The 20044-nt window shown below is 37.3% G+C and overlaps 1 protein-coding gene across 1 annotated transcript in view; it reads left to right on the top strand.

Annotated features, from left to right (window-relative positions):
* Positions 1 to 20044, top strand: part of TTN (titin) — a 242040-nt gene that overhangs the window by 114687 nt on the left and 107309 nt on the right. Inside the window, 26 exon segments of the mRNA XM_010569298.1 lie at positions 375 to 458; positions 663 to 743; positions 1859 to 1939; positions 2986 to 3066; positions 3702 to 3785; positions 4049 to 4129; positions 4858 to 4941; positions 5561 to 5641; positions 6346 to 6519; positions 7294 to 8262; positions 8370 to 8453; positions 8700 to 8783; positions 10281 to 10400; positions 11509 to 11592; positions 11849 to 11959; positions 12134 to 12280; positions 12526 to 12627; positions 13608 to 13691; positions 14800 to 14883; positions 15140 to 15250; positions 15425 to 15625; positions 15857 to 15955; positions 16928 to 17011; positions 17486 to 17581; positions 18141 to 18215; positions 19150 to 19230. Of these exon segments, the coding sequence (XP_010567600.1) occupies positions 375 to 458; positions 663 to 743; positions 1859 to 1939; positions 2986 to 3066; positions 3702 to 3785; positions 4049 to 4129; positions 4858 to 4941; positions 5561 to 5641; positions 6346 to 6519; positions 7294 to 8262; positions 8370 to 8453; positions 8700 to 8783; positions 10281 to 10400; positions 11509 to 11592; positions 11849 to 11959; positions 12134 to 12280; positions 12526 to 12627; positions 13608 to 13691; positions 14800 to 14883; positions 15140 to 15250; positions 15425 to 15625; positions 15857 to 15955; positions 16928 to 17011; positions 17486 to 17581; positions 18141 to 18215; positions 19150 to 19230 (3447 nt within the window).

Consider the following 20044-nt stretch of genomic DNA (forward strand, 5'->3'; position numbering starts at 1 on the left):
GACCAAAGAAATGAACTTAAGTAGACACTGGTTTAAGAGCCATCCTGCGTAACATTTAATTTTTGAGCTGGGATATAGGTGGTTAATGCCAGATGAGGACGTGAAATTCAGTTACAATTTCTATCTAATACACAGAAATAAGTAACTAGAAAATAAAATGAACTATTTCTGTAAACTTGTATTTTACTAATTGGGAATGGTCATTTCTAGCAATAGTAGGTAAATGATTAGGCTGAAATGAGATACTTAAATAATTTATGTTTAAAGAGCTCTTTGTCCATATACATGTCTGCATTTTTGCATTATAAGTTGTCTTTCTAATCTTGCCTTGTAAATAATATTAAAATATGTAAAATAAACTAATATCTTTAAAGAGCCTCAAGTTTACGGAGAAGTTCCAACAGAAGAAAAAGTCCCTGTTATTATTCCTAGTGAACCAGAAGCTCCAGCAGCTAAAGGTACACCAATTATTCAAGCAGTCTATAAATCAACACGTTCCCTACAAATTAGTTACTCATCTTCATCATTCCACCCATGTCCTAATCTGTTATTTAATGTGTTCATTCTAACGTTTCCTTAGATGCTATGTGTCTGTCATTGCCTCTTTGTTACCTACATTTTGTATATTGTAATGTTCTTTAAAAAATGTAATATCTTTGAAGTACCTGCAGTAACAAAGAAAACTGTCCCACTGAAGAAAATACCTGTTGCTGTACCTGCAGAAGAAGCTCCTCCAGCTAAAGGTACATGACCTCCAAATGGATTTTCTCTAGCCTCTTTCAAAAGTGAAGTACCAAGTGAGAAACTCAACATGCTTGTTTTTCTTGAACAACATGACCAGGTGCTATACACACTGTTTTCTTCCATTTGATCTCTTGCTGCAAGAGTAAATTTTGTCTGTTTGTTTGTCTGTTTTTATCTTAGAAAGAGAGCATGCATACAAGGAAATCAGAGATTAAAAACATAATCATTTTGTAACCATTTACAAAGAATTGAAAAAATATTTCAGCATCTTTCTTCACATGTTAAACTAATGAACAGGTATTAAGACAGAATAATTTATCTTTCAGGAAAACAAATTTAAGGAACTTTTTCTATACATTCTTATTTTTGTTTTGTGTTAGCAGCTGCTCAGATTGATACATTCTGCATCAAGAATTTAAAGTTTAAAAAGACAAAATCAGACAATTACAAAGAAATTTAGTAGACAGGAAATTCATAGCAGGGCCAGCGATTAGCCTTATATTTTTCTGACTTCTTGTCTCATGTTCTATTTCCCAAAATACTTTCTCTGACAATATATCAAAAAAAAAAAATCTAAAAGGTTGCGGCAGAAGATTGTTTACAGAAGCACTCTTTGCAGTCATGTCAGGGACTTTAATAAATTCAAGATTAAAGTAAGACTTTAAATGAGGACAAAATACAAAGCCACAAAAATTTCTTCATAGAAACATAGTTTGGTAATAAAATTCCAGAGCTGAAGAACTCTATAGATGTATGAAACATAATATTTATTTAATTTAGTTATTTAGTTAAGCACTGGAGTTTTGCCTTGCTTTTACTGGTAATTTTGAAATTTAAAAAGAATAAAACCCTTTAAATTGCCAAAATTCCTTAAGATTGTTTGATAAGAAAAAAAAGAGCCTAACTACTATCTTTTCAGAGAAGAGAAAATTCAGACCGGTAAGTGCTAGGAGTTAGAAAAACAGTGAACTCCAGAAAGTGAAGTTGTTGAGTTGTATTCACAGGTTAATACCATATATTTTCATATCATTCTAGTAGAAATTTTTATTGTTGTAAAAAACTGTACTACTTATTTCCCAGTGCAAATTTCTAAAATATACCCATATTTTTGAAGTTCCTGAAGTACCAAAGAAAGCTGTCCGCAAAGAAAAAATACCTCCTGCTCTACCTAAAGAAGAAGCTTCACACCTTAAAGGTACAAGAAATTTTGAGTGGGATTTGAAGGATAAATTTTTTTTTTTTTCATATATAAATCTTCAACTATTTTGAGCACATTCTGTCTACCATAAACTAGAGTTTAGTTAGCAGCTTTGGTTAGCTGCAACAGTATAAAATTAATTGAAAAAAAATAAAAATTATATAACCTGTAGTTGTTCTTAAGGAGAAAACTAGCTTTATGTGAAAAAGAGACAATTGCAAGTGACCCTGCTACTTGAGATCAGTCCAGGGGGGGGGAAAAGAAAAAAAAAAAAAAAAAAAAAAGTGATAGAGCTTAGATAGACAGAGCCTATCTCTTTGCACTCAGTTGAAGTAGCTCAGTTTAGGACATATCACACATCTTTCTTCTGGCAAGTTGCAGAGGTCAGATCAGGGTAGAATATGAGATTTTTTTCTTCCCTCATTTGAAAGAATCCTAATTTTGAGAGTTAATATAAAATAGACCTATGTATCTTAAGATGAGCTTGAATATTTGATTCTATTTGTTTTTTATCTTTCACATTGTCTTGTTTTCTGAAGATATTCTAAGTTAATTTAAGTATTTAAACTAATATCTTTCAAGTACATGAAGTTTATGAGGAGATGCACATAGAAGAAGAAATTTCTACTGTTTATAGAAAAGAGGAGGCTCCAACATCTAGAGGTATACATCTTCTTCATCATCTCTTCCTGCAAACTGCAAAGTCATGAACTCCAGGAAAATTAAATTATTCATGCTCATGGTTTAGTTCTTGTTCAATGTAATTAATATTTGTGTTCATTCTTTTAGTACCTTACTTACATTACAAATGGGATTTTTTAATGACTTGTCTTTCTATTCTCTAAGGTACTTTGATAGCCTAATAGAACTGAAGTCTTTTGCTGATAACATATTTTCTGTTTCTTACATTGTTTCTGATTTAATAAGTCATGGTCAACTTGTGTCAGATTTGTGGCATTTATGTTTTATATGTCCCTTTTCCTGTTTCTCAACTTGTCTTTAAGTCATAAAATTAAAATTAAAATCAATAAATATCTTTCAAGTGCCTGAATTGCCCAAGAAAATTGTTCCTGAAGAGAAACCTGTCCCTCTGCCTAAAAAGCCAGAAGCACCACCTGCCAAAGGTATACGTCAACATATCCTTTCCTTCTCCTTTTTCTTCCAAGTTTCTTCTGCCCCTTGTTTTGTTGTCAAGTAATTAAAAATTAGTTGAGTTTGTTTCTTCTACCCAAGAGTAATCCATTGTGATGGCACAAAAATTATATCAGAAATTAGTCAAAGGGACTAAAAATAACAAAAACTCCAGCTGAGTCAACATGCAGTGAGATTTACAGAACAAACATTTTAACTTCATGGGTGTTTATAGATACTGTAAACAGCCTCAGAAATTCTATCAATACTCAAGCAAGAAGTATATACACTTACTCTTTCACATTGCTCATGTTAAACTTAGAGATCAATTGATTTAATTTTGAATGGAAATAGCATTAGGCACAGAAACCGGTTGTAACAATTCATTCAGATATTTTAGAAGTCTGTCTGAACTAGCAGTTTGCGGGGCATGTCACCACTGCATGACAAAAGATCCTCAGCAAAGTCACTTCAAACTGTTATTTGCCAGAGGGATAGAATCACAGAGGCTTTCCAGGACATGTAACTGTTGTCACAGTATCCTTATACATCTACTTGTTTTGTGTTATATCTCTGTATTGCATGTTTTATTTTCGTAATTCTTAAAAGTACACTAATATCTTTAAAGTGTCCAAAGTACCTAAGAAATCTGTCTTAAAAGAGAAAGAAAATGTTGCTGTGCCTAAAAAGCCAAGAGTAACACCACCTAAAGGTTGTACATCAATAATGGTGACTCTCTGAGGAGATTTCTCTTTGTCTTGGGCAGTAGGGTTTACAGTAAAAGAAAAAAATACCCTTTATTTGTCATTTATAAAAAAATCCTAGTAGTATGTAATAGTATACAACATCTTTTGCATGACATATCTCTTTTTATATCTGATCTTTCTCATATGCTTCTTGTGAGACTCTTCTTAATAGTTTATATATTTTTAAATGCCTTAAATATAACAAAAATGAATGCTGTTTTTTTTAAAGTGCCAGAGGTGCCCAAGAAAATTCCAGAAGAGAAAGTACCCATTGCTGTGCCTAGAAAACCAGAACCAACACCAGCCAAAGGTATGTTGCACTACAGATAACTAAAATTTGGAAGAGAAAAAAAAACCTCTGCCTTGATTGTGCACATTAGTTTTTTGATTGTTTGTTTGTGTTGTCCTATTACTTTTATTTTCTGTGCCCACAGTTCTATATATGCTACTGTTCTGAAAATTCATCTTTTTGAATCATAGCTGTAATCAGTATACCAGTGTGTTAGAAATACTGTTGTATTTCTGGTGGAGATGAGACTGATACTTGAGAACCACAACAGAAATCTTAAAGAGGAAACAGGGCTTCTGTGATCTGAAATTCTCCCAACTGACAGTGAAAAATTAGCCCCAAAAGAGAATTTCATAATTTCAAAGTATAGAATAAGTGATACAGATGTCTAACACAGGAGAACCCCCCCCCCCCCCCCCCCATGCATAGATGAAAAATTGATACCAAGAAGTCATTGTGCACAGAAGAAAGTGACAAGGAATACAGAATGGACAATGGCAGCCTTAGTCAAATGGAGATTCAGGAGGTGGTTGAATAAAATGGAAAAATAATGTAATGTAGAAGAAGAAAGTCCAAAAGACTCTGAGGTGTTTCCTCAGACTTTACAGGGACATAAAAGAAACTTAAGTCAATAAACGTGTCAAATCAATGGCCTCATTAAGAATCTCCCTACTTTGCAATTTCTACTGAAAAGCTTTGAACATAGCTGTAAAATTTTGTATAACTGAAAATAATCTCTTTCCTTAAAGTGCCTGAAGCACCCAAGAAAGTAGTTGTAGAAGAGAAAATCAAAGTTGCTGTGCCTAAAAAGCCAGAAGTACCACCAGCTAAAGGTACTTGTCATTAATAAAAGCATGCCAATAATCTGCCTCACTTTCACTGCTAAGACCTTTTTGATACTACTTCCCCATCTTTCTATCTCATAAACGGTGATTTTTTTATTTCATTTTTTTGGGAGCAGCCTCTTTACTCCTCTCAAATGACTCGATCAAGATTGAGAGCAAAAAGTCTATTTGGTAAAGGGTATTATGTTTAATTGATGTTACCTGGTGTCCTTTTGTTTGTTTCTTTTTCCACTTTAATGTTATTTAAATTTCTTTAAATTCTTAGTATTATCATAATTATTAAAATGCCAGAATTGCCCAAGAATGTCCCAAATGAGAAAATACCAGTTGTGGAGCCTAAAAAAACAGTAGTTCCACCAGCTAAAGGCACTATGACAAAATTAACAGAATCAAAACCATCACTTTTTTATTGTTTTAACACTAAAGACAGTACCCAAGACCTCTGTTAGAATTTTCTTCTGTTGTCAAAGGTTTTTCAAGTGAACAAATGTGTTGTGTGAAAAAAAATAAATATTGGTGATTAGTGTTCTCACTAATAGTGTTCTGCCGTTATGCTTTAATGTTGTTTATGAAATTCTTATAGTAAAAGTTATTAATATTTTTCAAGTGCCTGAGGTACCAAAGAAAGTGGTCCCAGAAGAGGTTTCAGTTAAAGTACCAAAGAAACCAGAACCTCCACCAACTAAAGGTAACTGCTGTACACAAGTAGTGAAAGAAAAACCTTTCATTGTCTAAGGTACCATTTTAACATATTGGTAAATTACTTTTACTCTAAACGTTCTATAAAATATTTTTGTTGTTTAAGTTGTAGTTTATGCATCTGTACCTCAATGAGACATCAGAGAGAATTTTCTGTAGGCAAAGAAAAAAGTTGATATTCACATCCAAAACCACAGATGCTTCTGATGTCCAAGTTTTACTTTTTCTTAGTGTCTTAATGCTGCAGACATATGTTTGAATTTCAAACAAATAAAATTAATTACTTTCTTTAAAGTGCCTGAGGTGCCCAAGAAAGTGGTTTCTGAAGAAAAAGTACATATTGAAGTTCCTAAAAAAACAGAAATTCCACCACCTAAAGGTACATGTTCAATACTGATAAAATTGCACAGAAATGTTAATTTGTTTCTCTAAATATTATTATTTTTTTAAGTTTGTGTCATCCTCTTTTTTTTATATTCTAATATCTATAAATGTTACAGATTGTGTTGTCTTCTTCACTTGTGAATAGCTCCCAGTAAGCAACAGTGGCTATTAATGGTGTGCATCAAGCAATATGAAAAAAACCACAGATTATTTATAAAGTTGCGGGGGGGAGGTTCTGGTGTTGTTTGATAATTTTCACCTTGGAGCTATTGTCATCTTTTTAATTCCTATTCTTCAAATTCCTGAAAGTAAAACAAATAAATATCTTTAAAGAACCTGAGGTGCCAAAGAAAGTTGCTCCAGAAAAGAAAATACCTGTGCATAAAATACCAGAACCTGAGGTTGTGCCTAAAGAACCAGAACCTGTGGTTGTCCCAGAACCAGAGGCTGCACCTGAGGAACCAGAACCTCTACCAGAGAAAGGTAAATCTCAACACTAATAAAATAACAAAAGCAATATTTTTTTCTCTTTTCTTTAACACTGTGATTTTCCAGGCCTTCTCTTTTCTGAGATTCTAAATTACACTTGCTCTACATATCTGCATATGTGTGTGAAACATGCATACGTGGGTCTTTTTGAAGAATAGTGACAAATCTTGGATGTCTGAACTGCCTGTATTTTATACTTCAATTCTTCTTACTCTTTTGGATTATTCTTACTATTTAACCCATTTGGGTTCATGAAAAAAACCACAACTAATACCTTTAAAGTGATAATATAGAAGGGAAAAAGTACCCATTCTAGTAGCTAAGAGCAGAAGATATCAATGTAATTGAAATACCAGAAGTTCCACCAAGAAAAACTAGATGCCGTCACTGCTAATTCTTGAAAGAATCTTCAGCTTATTACCTGCAATGTTATTAATATCTTTTGTCCTGTCCATTCTGTTTATAATTATCATGGATTTTACTTACAATTTCAGTTATACTATCAGTGCACATGTGCACTTGCATATGGGGGGGATGAGGCTTGGTGCGGGGGGGAGGGCGGTGGGTGTGTACATTTGAGAGAAAAGGGAGAAAAGCCAAAATGTGCTTTATTCATTGTTAAAAAGGCCAACATAAATGATTGATACCTGATATGTTTTTAATGTTTTCATTATAATTGTGGTTTTATGTGTTATGATTCACTTAAATTTGGTGTGATTGTCAGTGCAGTTGTTAAGTTTAGAACTAATATCTTTTATGTACATAAAGTGGCCAAGACAACTTTCCCAGGAAAGAAAGTACCTGTTCCAGTTTCTCAAAAACCAAAGCCCATTGCAGGACCCCCAAAACCAAAGCCTCAAGAGGTAGAACCTCAAGAACCAGAACCTGCTAGCGTGGCCCGAAAACAAAAGCCTGTTGTAGCACCCCAAAAACTAGAGTATGTTGTGGCATCTGAGGAGCCCGAGACTGTTGTGGCACCCCAAAAACCAGAATCTGTTGTGGCATCCCAAAAACCAGAGCGTGTTGTGATGCCTGAGAAACCAGAGTATGCTGTGGTACCTGAGGAACCCAAGCCTGATGGGGCATCCCAAAAACTAAAGTATGGTGTGGTGCCCCCAAAACAAAAGCCTGCTACAGAACTGCGAAAACCAGAGCATGTTGTTGTGCCTGAGAAACAAGAGTTTGTTGTGATACCTGAGGAACCCAAGCTTGATGTGCCACCCCAAAAGCTAAAGCATGGTGTGATGCCCTCCAAACAAAAGCCTGTTGTGGAGCCCCCAAAACCAGAGCCATTCATGGCCCCTGAGGAAACTGAGCTCACTGTGGCACCTGAGGAATCAGAGACAGTTGCATCAACCCAAAAATCAGAGCACGTTGTGTTGCCCCCCAAAACAAAACCTTTTGTGCCACTCCAAAAAACAGAGCTTGTTGTAGCACCTGAAGAAACAGAGTTTGTTGCAGGTTTCCAAAAATCAATACCTATTGCAGTCTCGAGAAAATCAAAGCCTGTTGTGGCACCCTGCAAGCCAGAACCTGTTGTGGTGCCTGAGGAACCAGAACCAATTTTAGCACCCCGAAAACTAGCGCCTTCTACAGCACTTCAAAAACCAAAGTCTGAAGTGGCATCCAAAGAACCAGAGCCTGTTTGGGCACCTGAGGAACCACCACCATCTGAGCTGGCCAAAAAGCAAGAGGGTGTTGCTATACTTAAAAAGCGAGCAGCTCCACAGTCTAAAGGTACCTCTTCTGAACAGGATCTCTTTTCCTTCTCTTGAGTATACTATGTTTCACTGTTTGTTTTAAAGCTTAATATACATAACTAAAAGATACTAATATCTTTAAAGAGCCTGCAAAGCCCGAAAAGGCTGTCCCAGAAGAGAAAATTCCTGTAGCTGTTCCTGAAAAACCACAACCTCCATCAGCCAGAGGTACATGTTAACATGAATACATGATAAACATACCTAATCTTCTTCTCTTAAGTATTATCTTAACCTCTTTTGTTCTGTCATTTAGAATCTGAGATTTTAAATGATGCTTGCTAAACAAATCGCAGAGTATGAGTGCGTGCCAAATCGTTGCTTCAGAACATTTCTGTTGTCCTCTGTGTTTCAGTCTCTGTACTTATATTCAGTTGTATTGTAATTGTAAAATGAAATGCACTAATATCTTTGAAGAGCCTGAGATGCCTGAGAGGACTGTCCCAAAGGAGAAAGTGCCCATTGCTGTACCTAAAAAACCAGGAGCTCCACTTGCTAAAGGTACATGCCACTGTGATTATCATCATAAGGAAGGGTGGTGTTTTTTTTAAAATTAATCTCATTTTAAATTGATCTTTCACTGTATACTCTGATATCTAAAATGTCAGACAGATGTACCAAATATGAATTGCTGTGCAGGGGCATCAAATGTTTCCTCAACTAAAACCATCCAAACTTTTGTTGTACGTTTTTTTTTGGCATATTCAAAAAGTTCAGGAGGTAAGATCTAATTTCTTAAGTCATAGCAATAAATCAAGCAGGTATGATGAACTTCTGCTTACCAGGAAATGCCAGAACTTTATGGATGCTAGCAAGAGAATGAATGCATAAACTGTTGTTCACATTATTACTAGGGATGGTTTAATACATGGTTTAGTGGGACTTGGCAGTATAAGGTTTACGGTTGGACTCGATGATCTTAAAGGCCTTTTCCAACCTAAATGATTCTATGATTTTGTGAGAAAGGACAAAATAAGCAGAAAGTGAAGGTTTCAGCACAGAGTAGCAGTTTCTGTACATAGAGAAAAATAATTGCAAATATATCTATGTACCTGTGTTGCCATGGGTAGCATCATGGAGCAGAATCTTTTCTTTAAACTGTTAATTATAATTTGCCTGTATTTTGGTCATATGTCAACATTGTCCACTCTGTGGTTTGCAAAGATGTTACATGATATGAATAGCACCAAAGAGCTGTAAAATTCATGTGAACGCCTAATTCACTGAACCTTGTAAGAGGCATTTATTTTCTCAGATTAATCACGATGAGAAACTTTATAAATGAAATACTAAAAAATTAATTATGATACTCTAAAACTGTACACACCATAGAATGATGCAGTGCTGCACCATTTCATTTCCTTTAGAAAGTCCCAAGCACTGGCCACAGAAGTAAACATTCCCTCTGATACCAGATTCTCTCCACCTGAAATACAATGACATTCCTCAAGTGAAGTGCCACCTCACAGTGATGATGTTTAAGGATTTAAATCTTTTAAATTAGTTTAGCAGAAAACAGCTATAAGCAGCATCTAGTGATTAGAATGGAAGCCAGAGCTGTTACAGGAAAGAATGTGCAAAGCAAAAAAAGAGAAGCACACAAAGACAGAAACAGAAAGGTGAAGTCAACTAGAAGGATAAAAATAGTGATAACATCCAAGTGACAAGTAAAAAGACAACAGTGACTGCCAAAACCAGGACAGAACACACAGTCATGAAAGATACATGACTGATGCTCAAATACAGAGGGATTCCATAAATAAGTCTCTAATCAGCTGTTACAAAGAGGGCATAGGTTTTCTACATTTCCACCTTGACTCAGAAACAGAAAGTAAACACACAGAATTCCCATCTCCTGTGTGACGTAATTGATACCCCGACCATTCCATGTGCTTGAAGCAAAGCATAACTGATGACTGAATGTAATGACAGCGCTTTCTCAAAGAAGACTGCGTGCGTGTATTGTTGATTGTCTTATTGTTTCTTATGCATCTGTAGTGCCCACAAAACTAAAATATACTAATATCTTTGAAGTGCCCAAGGTGCCCAAGAAAGGTGTTCTGGAAGAGCCCTTGCCTGTAGCTGTGCCAAAAAAGCCAGAACCTGGACCAGTTCGAGGTACCTGTTGCCCTGTGCATCAGCCTGGATGAGGCTGTTTCTTACTGTCCTACATGTTACTTCTGATGTCTGTTATGCTGTCCATTTGTGATTACCTGAAATGTCTACGTTGTGTGCTATGTATCGGTTAGGAATTCAACTATCTAGGGTTTTGTATAAACAACCCAAATGATATTTTGAATTTATGGATTTGTTTTCATATTCTGAATCAGCAGATACTGAAATGCCATATTTTAAAACTTGATCATAAGTTTTTTCAGATTGCTGACCAATTTTGTTATCTTAAATTGACACAGTGAATGTCTCCGTGATTCTTTTGACAGCCTCAGTTAGTGCATATGATAGACATGAGTTTTTCAAAAGGAAAAACCAGTTTTTACTCAGAAATGCACGTATGAGGGCAGTAAGAAGAAGTGACAGCATATCACGCGTTTAAAGAAAATGCTGGTAATTTTGAGTTGATAATGAAAAAGAAATGGCTATAAAATCTGGTGAACCATACGGGCTGTGGAAGTTGACACAGTGAAATGAAAATTGAGGCGAGAGCGCTACTCAAGACAAGAAAATAAGCCAATAAAAAGAAAAGCATAAACAAAGAATGGAAATGGAGAAGGACAGAAACAGGGACAAAGGCGAAATACCGGGTTCCTCACCCTGTCACTGCCCACACTGCTGAATGCAAAAGACTGGCAGATTTATGAGGAATGGCAACAGATAAGATATGCGCTGAGGTTGCTCCCGGGGAAGAGTCAGGTCACAGTGGGGCTGAGAATGACACTCTCTCCTCCCCAGGGGGGGAAGGCTCCTGAGTACAGAGCGGGGTATCCTAATTCACACCTCGCCCTCGAGCTGTAGCTCAACATAGCCAACAGTTTTCTCACAGGACCTACCTGGCATCACCACTCTGTGCTTGTGCTCGTGCTCGTGCTCGTGCTCGTGCCTGTGCCCGTGTGCGGTTTTGTGTGTACGTGACTCAGTGAGTGAGAGAGACACGGGTCAATACCGTGAGACCAGTTTGGCTACTGTCATGAATGCACCTCTAGTTTACATTTCATTGTTCATCTTCCTGTTTAATGTATAAAACTGACTGTTACTAATATCTTTGAAGCACCTGAGGTGCCCAGGAAGGCTACTCGCGAGGAAAAAGTACCCGTGGCCATTGCCAAAGCACCAGAGGTTCCAGCACCCAGAGGTACCTGTCTTCATGGATAACTTAACAAAGATACTTAATCATCTTCTCTTAAGCGCTGTCCTACCCTCTCTTGGCCTGTCTCTGTTTCCAAACTGAGACGCTCAAGGTTGTGCACGCCGGGTAGTCGGTGCTGCACGTGTGTGTGAGGTTTTGAGCTGGCTGTTGTGAAGTTGTGTGTCTGTGTTGCCCTGGGTTTTGTTCCTACTTGGCACGTGTTTTCACCAATGTAAAATGAAACGCACTAATATCTTTGAAGTGCCTGAGATGCCCAAGGCAGAGGTCCCAGAAGAGGAAGAGGAGGAGGAAGCGCCAGAAGAGGTGGCACCAGTTGCTGAGCCTGGAGAGCCAGAAGCTCCTCCAGCTCAAGGTATACAGTGGTGTTCTGAAAGAGCCTGCCGTGCCCTCCGGGTTGCTGCAGCACTGAGTGCCCTTTGCCCCTCTACATTCTGTGGGGAGGGGTGAGAGCGGCATTTGGTCATGTTGTGTCTGTATGTGCCTGACCTTTAGCTTGGTCAAGTAAAAGGAATTAATGTCTTTAAAGTGCCCGAGGTGGCTGAGGAGGAAGAGCACGAAGAGGAGGTGCCAGTGATCGTTCCCCCAGAGCCTGTGGCTGTGCCCAAGAAGCCTGTGGCTGTGCCCAAGAAGCCTGTGGCTGTGCCAAAGAAACAAGAAGCTCCACTAGCTAAAGGTATATCTTCTGTGGGGAGCTGCTTTTTATTTTAGCCATTTAATTAATTTTTTCATTTGTTCTCCCTTCTTTTCTGTAAGATTTTTTATGTGTCCTCTACCCCTAGCCTCTGCTGTGCCTGTCTTTGCATATGTGACTAACGAACCAGTCACCAGAAGAATGTTACAGTGTTAGAAATATCTAAACTCTTTAATTTTATCATAAGTGTTATAACCTTTTGTATTTTTTAACTGTGAAATTAAGAGGAAATAATATCTTTAAAGTGCTCGAAGTGCCCCAAAAAGCTCTCCCACAAGAAAAAATGCCTATTACAGTGCACAAAATACCAGAACCACCACCAGCCAAAGGTACATGTCAACACTATTAGTATCATCATTAGAAAGAAATATCATGCTCTTCTGCACTTAAGTTGAACTAATTTTTATGGTGATCACCTATTCGAGATAGGTGCTTAAGAAATCTGAAGAGCAATGTGGATTGTCAAAAACATGGCAGAAATACTAGATTCAATTCTTTGAAAAATATCTGCAGCTTTCTGAACTTTTTGTAAAGTTTAAGAATTAACATTTACTGAATGTTTAGTTTAAACAGAAAAACATGTTGTTCTGAAAAAGAGCCTGCAAATAAGTCTTCAGGTTAAAGGACGTAGTGTTGCACCCCTGAATTTTCTGATAGACTGTACTACTGGATGACAGCAGCAGTATCAGTTGCCTACCTTGTTAATAGTAAGTTAATGCCAGTATACATGAGGTAGATTAGCTAGCAAAAGACTGGATATATCTACTGAAGATGTTATTAGCACATGAAAGGGTCATTTATATAATCCAAAAGAGAGGAGAGGAAGTATATATTTCTGTAAACAGGAGAATCTAAAAGACAGGAACTGTGGAAATCTGAAAATGAAGAAGAGGTATAAAGAATGGAAATAATTGATAGAAAAAAAGGTGGTAATGCTAAATCAAATGTTACTTTCCTAAAAAAAATTAAGCTTCAATAAAAAAGTAGTCATGAAAGATACATGACTGATGCTCAAATACAGAGGGATTCCATAAATAAGTCTCTAATCAGCTGTTACAAAGAGGGCATAGGTTTTCTACATTTCCACCTTGACTCAGAAACAGAAAGTAAACACACAGAATTCCCATCTCCTGTGTGACGTAATTGATACCCCGACCATTCCATGTGCTTGAAGCAAAGCATAACTGATGACTGAATGTAATGACAGCGCTTTCTCAAAGAAGACTGCGTGCGTGTATTGTTGATTGTCTTATTGTTTCTTATGCATCTGTAGTGCCCACAAAACTAAAATATACTAATATCTTTGAAGTGCCCAAGGTGCCCAAGAAAGGTGTTCTGGAAGAGCCCTTGCCTGTAGCTGTGCCAAAAAAGCCAGAACCTGGACCAGTTCGAGGTACCTGTTGCCCTGTGCATCAGCCTGGATGAGGCTGTTTCTTACTGTCCTACATGTTACTTCTGATGTCTGTTATGCTGTCCATTTGTGATTACCTGAAATGTCTACGTTGTGTGCTATGTATCGGTTAGGAATTCAACTATCTAGGGTTTTGTATAAACAACCCAAATGATATTTTGAATTTATGGATTTGTTTTCATATTCTGAATCAGCAGATACTGAAATGCCATATTTTAAAACTTGATCATAAGTTTTTTCAGATTGCTGACCAATTTTGTTATCTTAAATTGACACAGTGAATGTCTCCGTGATTCTTTTGACAGCCTCAGTTAGTGCATATGATAGACATGAGTTTTTCAAAAGGAAAAACCAGTTTTTACTCAGAAATGCACGTATGAGGGCAGTAAGAAGAAGTGACAGCATATCACGCGTTTAAAGAAAATGCTGGTAATTTTGAGTTGATAATGAAAAAGAAATGGCTATAAAATCTGGTGAACCATACGGGCTGTGGAAGTTGACACAGTGAAATGAAAATTGAGGCGAGAGCGCTACTCAAGACAAGAAAATAAGCCAATAAAAAGAAAAGCATAAACAAAGAATGGAAATGGAGAAGGACAGAAACAGGGACAAAGGCGAAATACCGGGTTCCTCACCCTGTCACTGCCCACACTGCTGAATGCAAAAGACTGGCAGATTTATGAGGAATGGCAACAGATAAGATATGCGCTGAGGTTGCTCCCGGGGAAGAGTCAGGTCACAGTGGGGCTGAGAATGACACTCTCTCCTCCCCAGGGGGGGAAGGCTCCTGAGTACAGAGCGGGGTATCCTAATTCACACCTCGCCCTCGAGCTGTAGCTCAACATAGCCAACAGTTTTCTCACAGGACCTACCTGGCATCACCACTCTGTGCTTGTGCTCGTGCTCGTGCTCGTGCTCGTGCCTGTGCCCGTGTGCGGTTTTGTGTGTACGTGACTCAGTGAGTGAGAGAGACACGGGTCAATACCGTGAGACCAGTTTGGCTACTGTCATGAATGCACCTCTAGTTTACATTTCATTGTTCATCTTCCTGTTTAATGTATAAAACTGACTGTTACTAATATCTTTGAAGCACCTGAGGTGCCCAGGAAGGCTACTCGCGAGGAAAAAGTACCCGTGGCCATTGCCAAAGCACCAGAGGTTCCAGCACCCAGAGGTACCTGTCTTCATGGATAACTTAACAAAGATACTTAATCATCTTCTCTTAAGCGCTGTCCTACCCTCTCTTGGCCTGTCTCTGTTTCCAAACTGAGACGCTCAAGGTTGTGCACGCCGGGTAGTCGGTGCTGCACGTGTGTGTGAGGTTTTGAGCTGGCTGTTGTGAAGTCGTGTGTCTGTGTTGCCCTGGGTTTTGTTCCTACTTGGCACGTGTTTTCACCAATGTAAAATGAAACGCACTAATATCTTTGAAGTGCCTGAGATGCCCAAGGCAGAGGTCCCAGAAGAGGAAGAGGAGGAGGAAGCGCCAGAAGAGGTGGCACCAGTTGCTGAGCCTGGAGAGCCAGAAGCTCCTCCAGCTCAAGGTATACAGTGGTGTTCTGAAAGAGCCTGCCGTGCCCTCCGGGTTGCTGCAGCACTGAGTGCCCTTTGCCCCTCTACATTCTGTGGGGAGGGGTGAGAGCGGCATTTGGTCATGTTGTGTCTGTATGTGCCTGACCTTTAGCTTGGTCAAGTAAAAGGAATTAATGTCTTTAAAGTGCCCGAGGTGGCCGAGGAGGAAGAGCACGAAGAGGAGGTGCCAGTGATCGTTCCCCCAGAGCCTGTGGCTGTGCCCAAGAAGCCTGTGGCTGTGCCCAAGAAGCCTGTGGCTGTGCCAAAGAAACCAGAGCCTGTGGCTGTGTCAAAAATACCAGAGCCTGTGCCTGTTCTTAAAAAACATAAACTTCCTTCAATTAAAGGTACATACATCAGTGACTGAGCTTCTCCTTTTCTCTATTCTCTGAATACTTTTTTCCTTCTTTCACTGAGGTACGCAGTGCTTAGGTATCTGAGGGAATAATCTGTCACTTAACATTTTGTTCTTCATGTTTTGAATGCCTTACTCTTTTTAGTCATTGCACTTTTTACTATTGTACGTAGATATGTATCTTAATGTTCACAAAAATGAAAATCTACTAATATCTTTAAAGCACCTGAAGTGCCAGAGACAACTGTCCCAGAAGAGAAAGTGCCTCTTACAACACCTAAAAAGCCAGAATTTAGAAAACCAGAGCCTCTTGCAACCAAAGGTATATATTGCCAGGAGGCATCTCCTGAGAAGAAATGTTTTCTATTTTCTTTGTTCATAACTGAGTCTATAAAATGTATCAGTTGTATGTAGACTAACTTGGGAAAGACTGTTTGGAGCATAGTCTGTCATGGTTGTGGACATTGTTACTGTGATTTTCTGTGTGCTAAGTGTCTTTGTCTCTTTTATGTTTCATATGTACATTTATATACATGTAAATAAAAGGAACTAATATTTTTTAAAGTGCCTGAGGTGCCCAAGAAACCCGTCCCAGAGGAGAAAGTACCTGTTGCTGTTCCTAAAATACCTGAACCACTACCAAGTGAAGGTATATACCATTATAGCTATTACTGTAAGGACAATCCTTTGGCCTGTTCTTCCAAACATAAGCTTTAAAATAGATGTCTTTTTTCTCCCATTGTAATGTCTGTAAATTGTTCACTTCATATTTTGGATGATACCAGTCTATGTTTCTTGTATTTACTGTTACATTTTCATATTTGGAAGCAAAATATCACTTTCAAAACTAAATATTTTCAAGTGACTTATGCTCCTACACAGCCTATTCCTAGCAAAGTCTGTCTCTCTTTAAGACAATAATCAATTCTCACTAAATTTGAGTCTCTTAAAACCTAGTATTTATATTGCTATTATAATCCTAAATGAATTGAGAGCATTGAGGGTTTTATTCTTTCCAGTTACATCATCCACAAATTTAATGTTTAGTTTATATTGTATACTTAAAAAATACTATCCTTCACACAACCCTGATTCATTCTTACAGAGAAAAAGAGTAGTTTTTCAAAAGCTTGCATTAACTGCTGAGGTAACAGATGCTGAGTGATTACTTACCCTCATGTGTATTTGTCTGTGTCTATTGGAGTAGCTTTCTTTTTAGTGATATCTACATAATTGTTCATGTGAAACAATCTTATCTTTGGAAACTTACACCAGTTGTCAATATTCTTTAAAGAATATGAAATCATAAAGGAGATTGAGCCTGAAGAAGCAGAAGAAATTCCAGTTGCAGAAGTAGAAGAAGCTTTACCAGTTGAAGGTATATAAAGTACCTACTTAGAGGCTGCCAGACACCTTTCTTTCATTACTGTGCAGTTTTTCCTTGCTCTGTCACTCTCTGCACCTGTACCTGTACGTTGTAGGTCTCTGTGTAATTCTTCCCGTGTTATTATGTTTTGGAAATGAGTTCTGATCTCTTAATTCTAAGTACAACATACATATATTTTAAAAGCTTTCACTTTGTTTCTTGTCAACAAGAGTCTTCCCATCATTTGGTTTGCCACATTTGTTCTCATGTTATTAACATTCTTTTTAAGTCAGCTTGGATATTTGTATTGTGTGCATGCTACAAAGCAATAGCCTAAGGCTCTTTCATACTCCCATTTAATTCAATGAGATTTTTTCACTGGCTTCATTGAAAATGGAAAATTACCATCTTTCCATTTGTACCTTACTCTTCACATAACTACTGGGGTAGTAAATTTATACTAAATCTACCTAACGTTATTTAAAGCACCGGAACCTGAGAAGAAGATCCCTGAAAAGCGAAAACCACCACATCCTCCACCACCAACAGAAGATATTAAATTGGCAAAAGAACTACTTAAAGGTATAATCTCTGAAGCCACAATTAACAGTGGGAAATCAAACATATAATCCTTTTAAATTATACTGATGAATCTTTGAAAGCATGCTTTTAGACATAGCAATTTGGGCCTTTTTTTTCTTTTCTAATTTACTATGGCTCTAATGGTGCGCCTTACTAATGCTCAGTCCCTTACAATTTTTTTTACCATTATTATGCCAAGTCAGTTTACATGGGTTCTTTTCAATAGTTATGAGGAAAAAAAATAAAATCTTAACCAAGTTAACACATTCTTCTATCTTTAACATAATTCTTCTATCTTTAACATGTTCTTACAAATGAAAAGAATCCCCAGCAATAATTTGCTGGTGTTACTATATGAACATGGGTTTCAGATCAACTGTGCTTCTTACAGATCATCTGACTTCTTCCAAACAGTTAATCAGCCAGAATCTTAGCTTTGTAGCTCTTGTCTTTTTATTACATCAGTAGTATTAAGCAGTTGTTTGCATCTTCTAGAAAGTTCTTTTCTTTTTTGAATCTAATGATGTGTGTGGTAAAATTCAAATAATTTTCTTTAAAGCTCCTGAATTAAGGAAGAAAGTTGTGACTGCAAAACCTGGTGAGCCTCCCAAATTGGAACCCCCACCTGCTAAAGGTACCTAGCTAATATAAGAATCTTACTTAAATTAAGCCTCTCATGAGCCCAAAGTTGTAGTTCTCGGTATCATCTTCTTTCATTTGCTCAGAAATATCAAAAAGCTGTCTATGTTAGATTATGCTCAACAGTGGACTCTCCAGCTTGGATGTGTATGTTCATGTTATATTAATGTCCACTTCAGTCTCCCATCATGCAATTTATGAGATGCAAGAGACAGAATCACAGAAGGGTGAGAGAGATTTTTATAAGAAGTTTTGTCACTTGTGTAGATGCTCACTTTGATTCTCTGCTTAGGGAGAAATAAAAAATAACATACTGTTTAAATATATATAGCATTGTTCAAACATACTTAGTTTATTATTTGCCTGTAATGTAACTTATTTTTGTGAGAGGATGTTTTCCAGAGATGGAGATGAATAATGAATTGAGTAAGCTGCTTTAAAAGTACTCCCTTATATTTTTCATATGTATTGTAGCTTAAGACAAGCTAAGCAGCTAAGCAGTGAACATCTTTTCTTAATGCTATTCCAAGTTTAGGAATTAAACTAACTGGATCCTTATGAACATCACAGATAGTTCAGATTAATAGATAATGTAACATAAGCCAGTAATGAAAGAGGAAAAAGAGATAAAAATGCTACTATGATAACTCTCTGAGTACATAACTGTTATAGTTTTGTCAAACCATACTTCTCTTTTGTTGATTTGTATGAAAATTTCCTCTTCTGCATAAGCCTAGAAGACAACTGTAAGTAAACAATGTAGAAGAAGTGTTAAAACTATCAACTTCAATCTCAGCAGTTTTACCTTTTGCTTTTAATAATCAGTAGTGGACCAGCATTTGATTTGTGTGTTTGGAATGGTTAGTTGTTGATTAGCTCTTACTGCTGCTATGAATGCATAATAAAATCTGGCATAATATTCTTTCAAGTGCCTGGACTTGTAAAGAAACCTCGCAGAGTAGTTCCCGAAGTTACTCCTCCACCAAAAGAAGAAGTTGTTTTGAAAAGAGGTACAGTAACTTGGCTCTGTTTTAAAAAACCCAGCATATTGACATTGTTCAGTATATTCCCCTAAGTAACATTTTTTTATGTGTGTGCTATGGAAAATTACATGAACAAAGTAGTACCTGATACCTGTTTCTTGGAGAAAGCATTTATAGTTGCAGGGATGAAGTGGGCATATCCTGAAAATCTGTCAGTTCCAAAAGACCTGTGGTGAAAACAGAGCAGAAGAACACTGAAAATCTGGTTCCTTATAACTCTCTTCTGTTTTCCTAATCTCTGTAAATTTTATACTAGAGTTGATAGTTTTCCACTGCCTTCAGCTTCTGGACCCCTAAATATTTTCCAGTGACAGTGTAAGTGTTAGCAAAGTCACGTATGTAGCATCCGTATTCTCTTTTATGGTTTTCTTAGAAGTACTGCATGGATTGCAGAACCCCATGGTACTATTGGACATCAGTCCCATTTCCTGCAAAGTCTGGAGCCTTCTGAATCACTTCATGCTTAATTATTGCTTAGAAGAAGGAAGTACTAATTCCAATTGTCTTTGAAATACCACAGCAGGATGATTCACGTCCATGTACCTTGCAGCTGACTTTCAAACTTCAGGCAACATAATAAAATATAGATATTCAGGTTTTCAGATGACAGTCTCATTAGATATCCAGATAGATGGATATCTGACAGGACAAAAATAAGTGAAATAAGTAAAATGAAAAACAGACATTATATACATTTGAGCTCTGCAAACATAACACTTGAAGATTCAGTCTTGTTGTCTCACAGAAGTCAATAGGAGTTTAATCCATAATCCTGCATTTT

The sequence above is a fragment of the Haliaeetus leucocephalus genome, unplaced genomic scaffold, assembly GCF_000737465.1.
Source record: "Haliaeetus leucocephalus isolate CR32 unplaced genomic scaffold, Haliaeetus_leucocephalus-4.0 Scaffold1, whole genome shotgun sequence".
NCBI lineage: Eukaryota > Metazoa > Chordata > Aves > Accipitriformes > Accipitridae > Haliaeetus > Haliaeetus leucocephalus.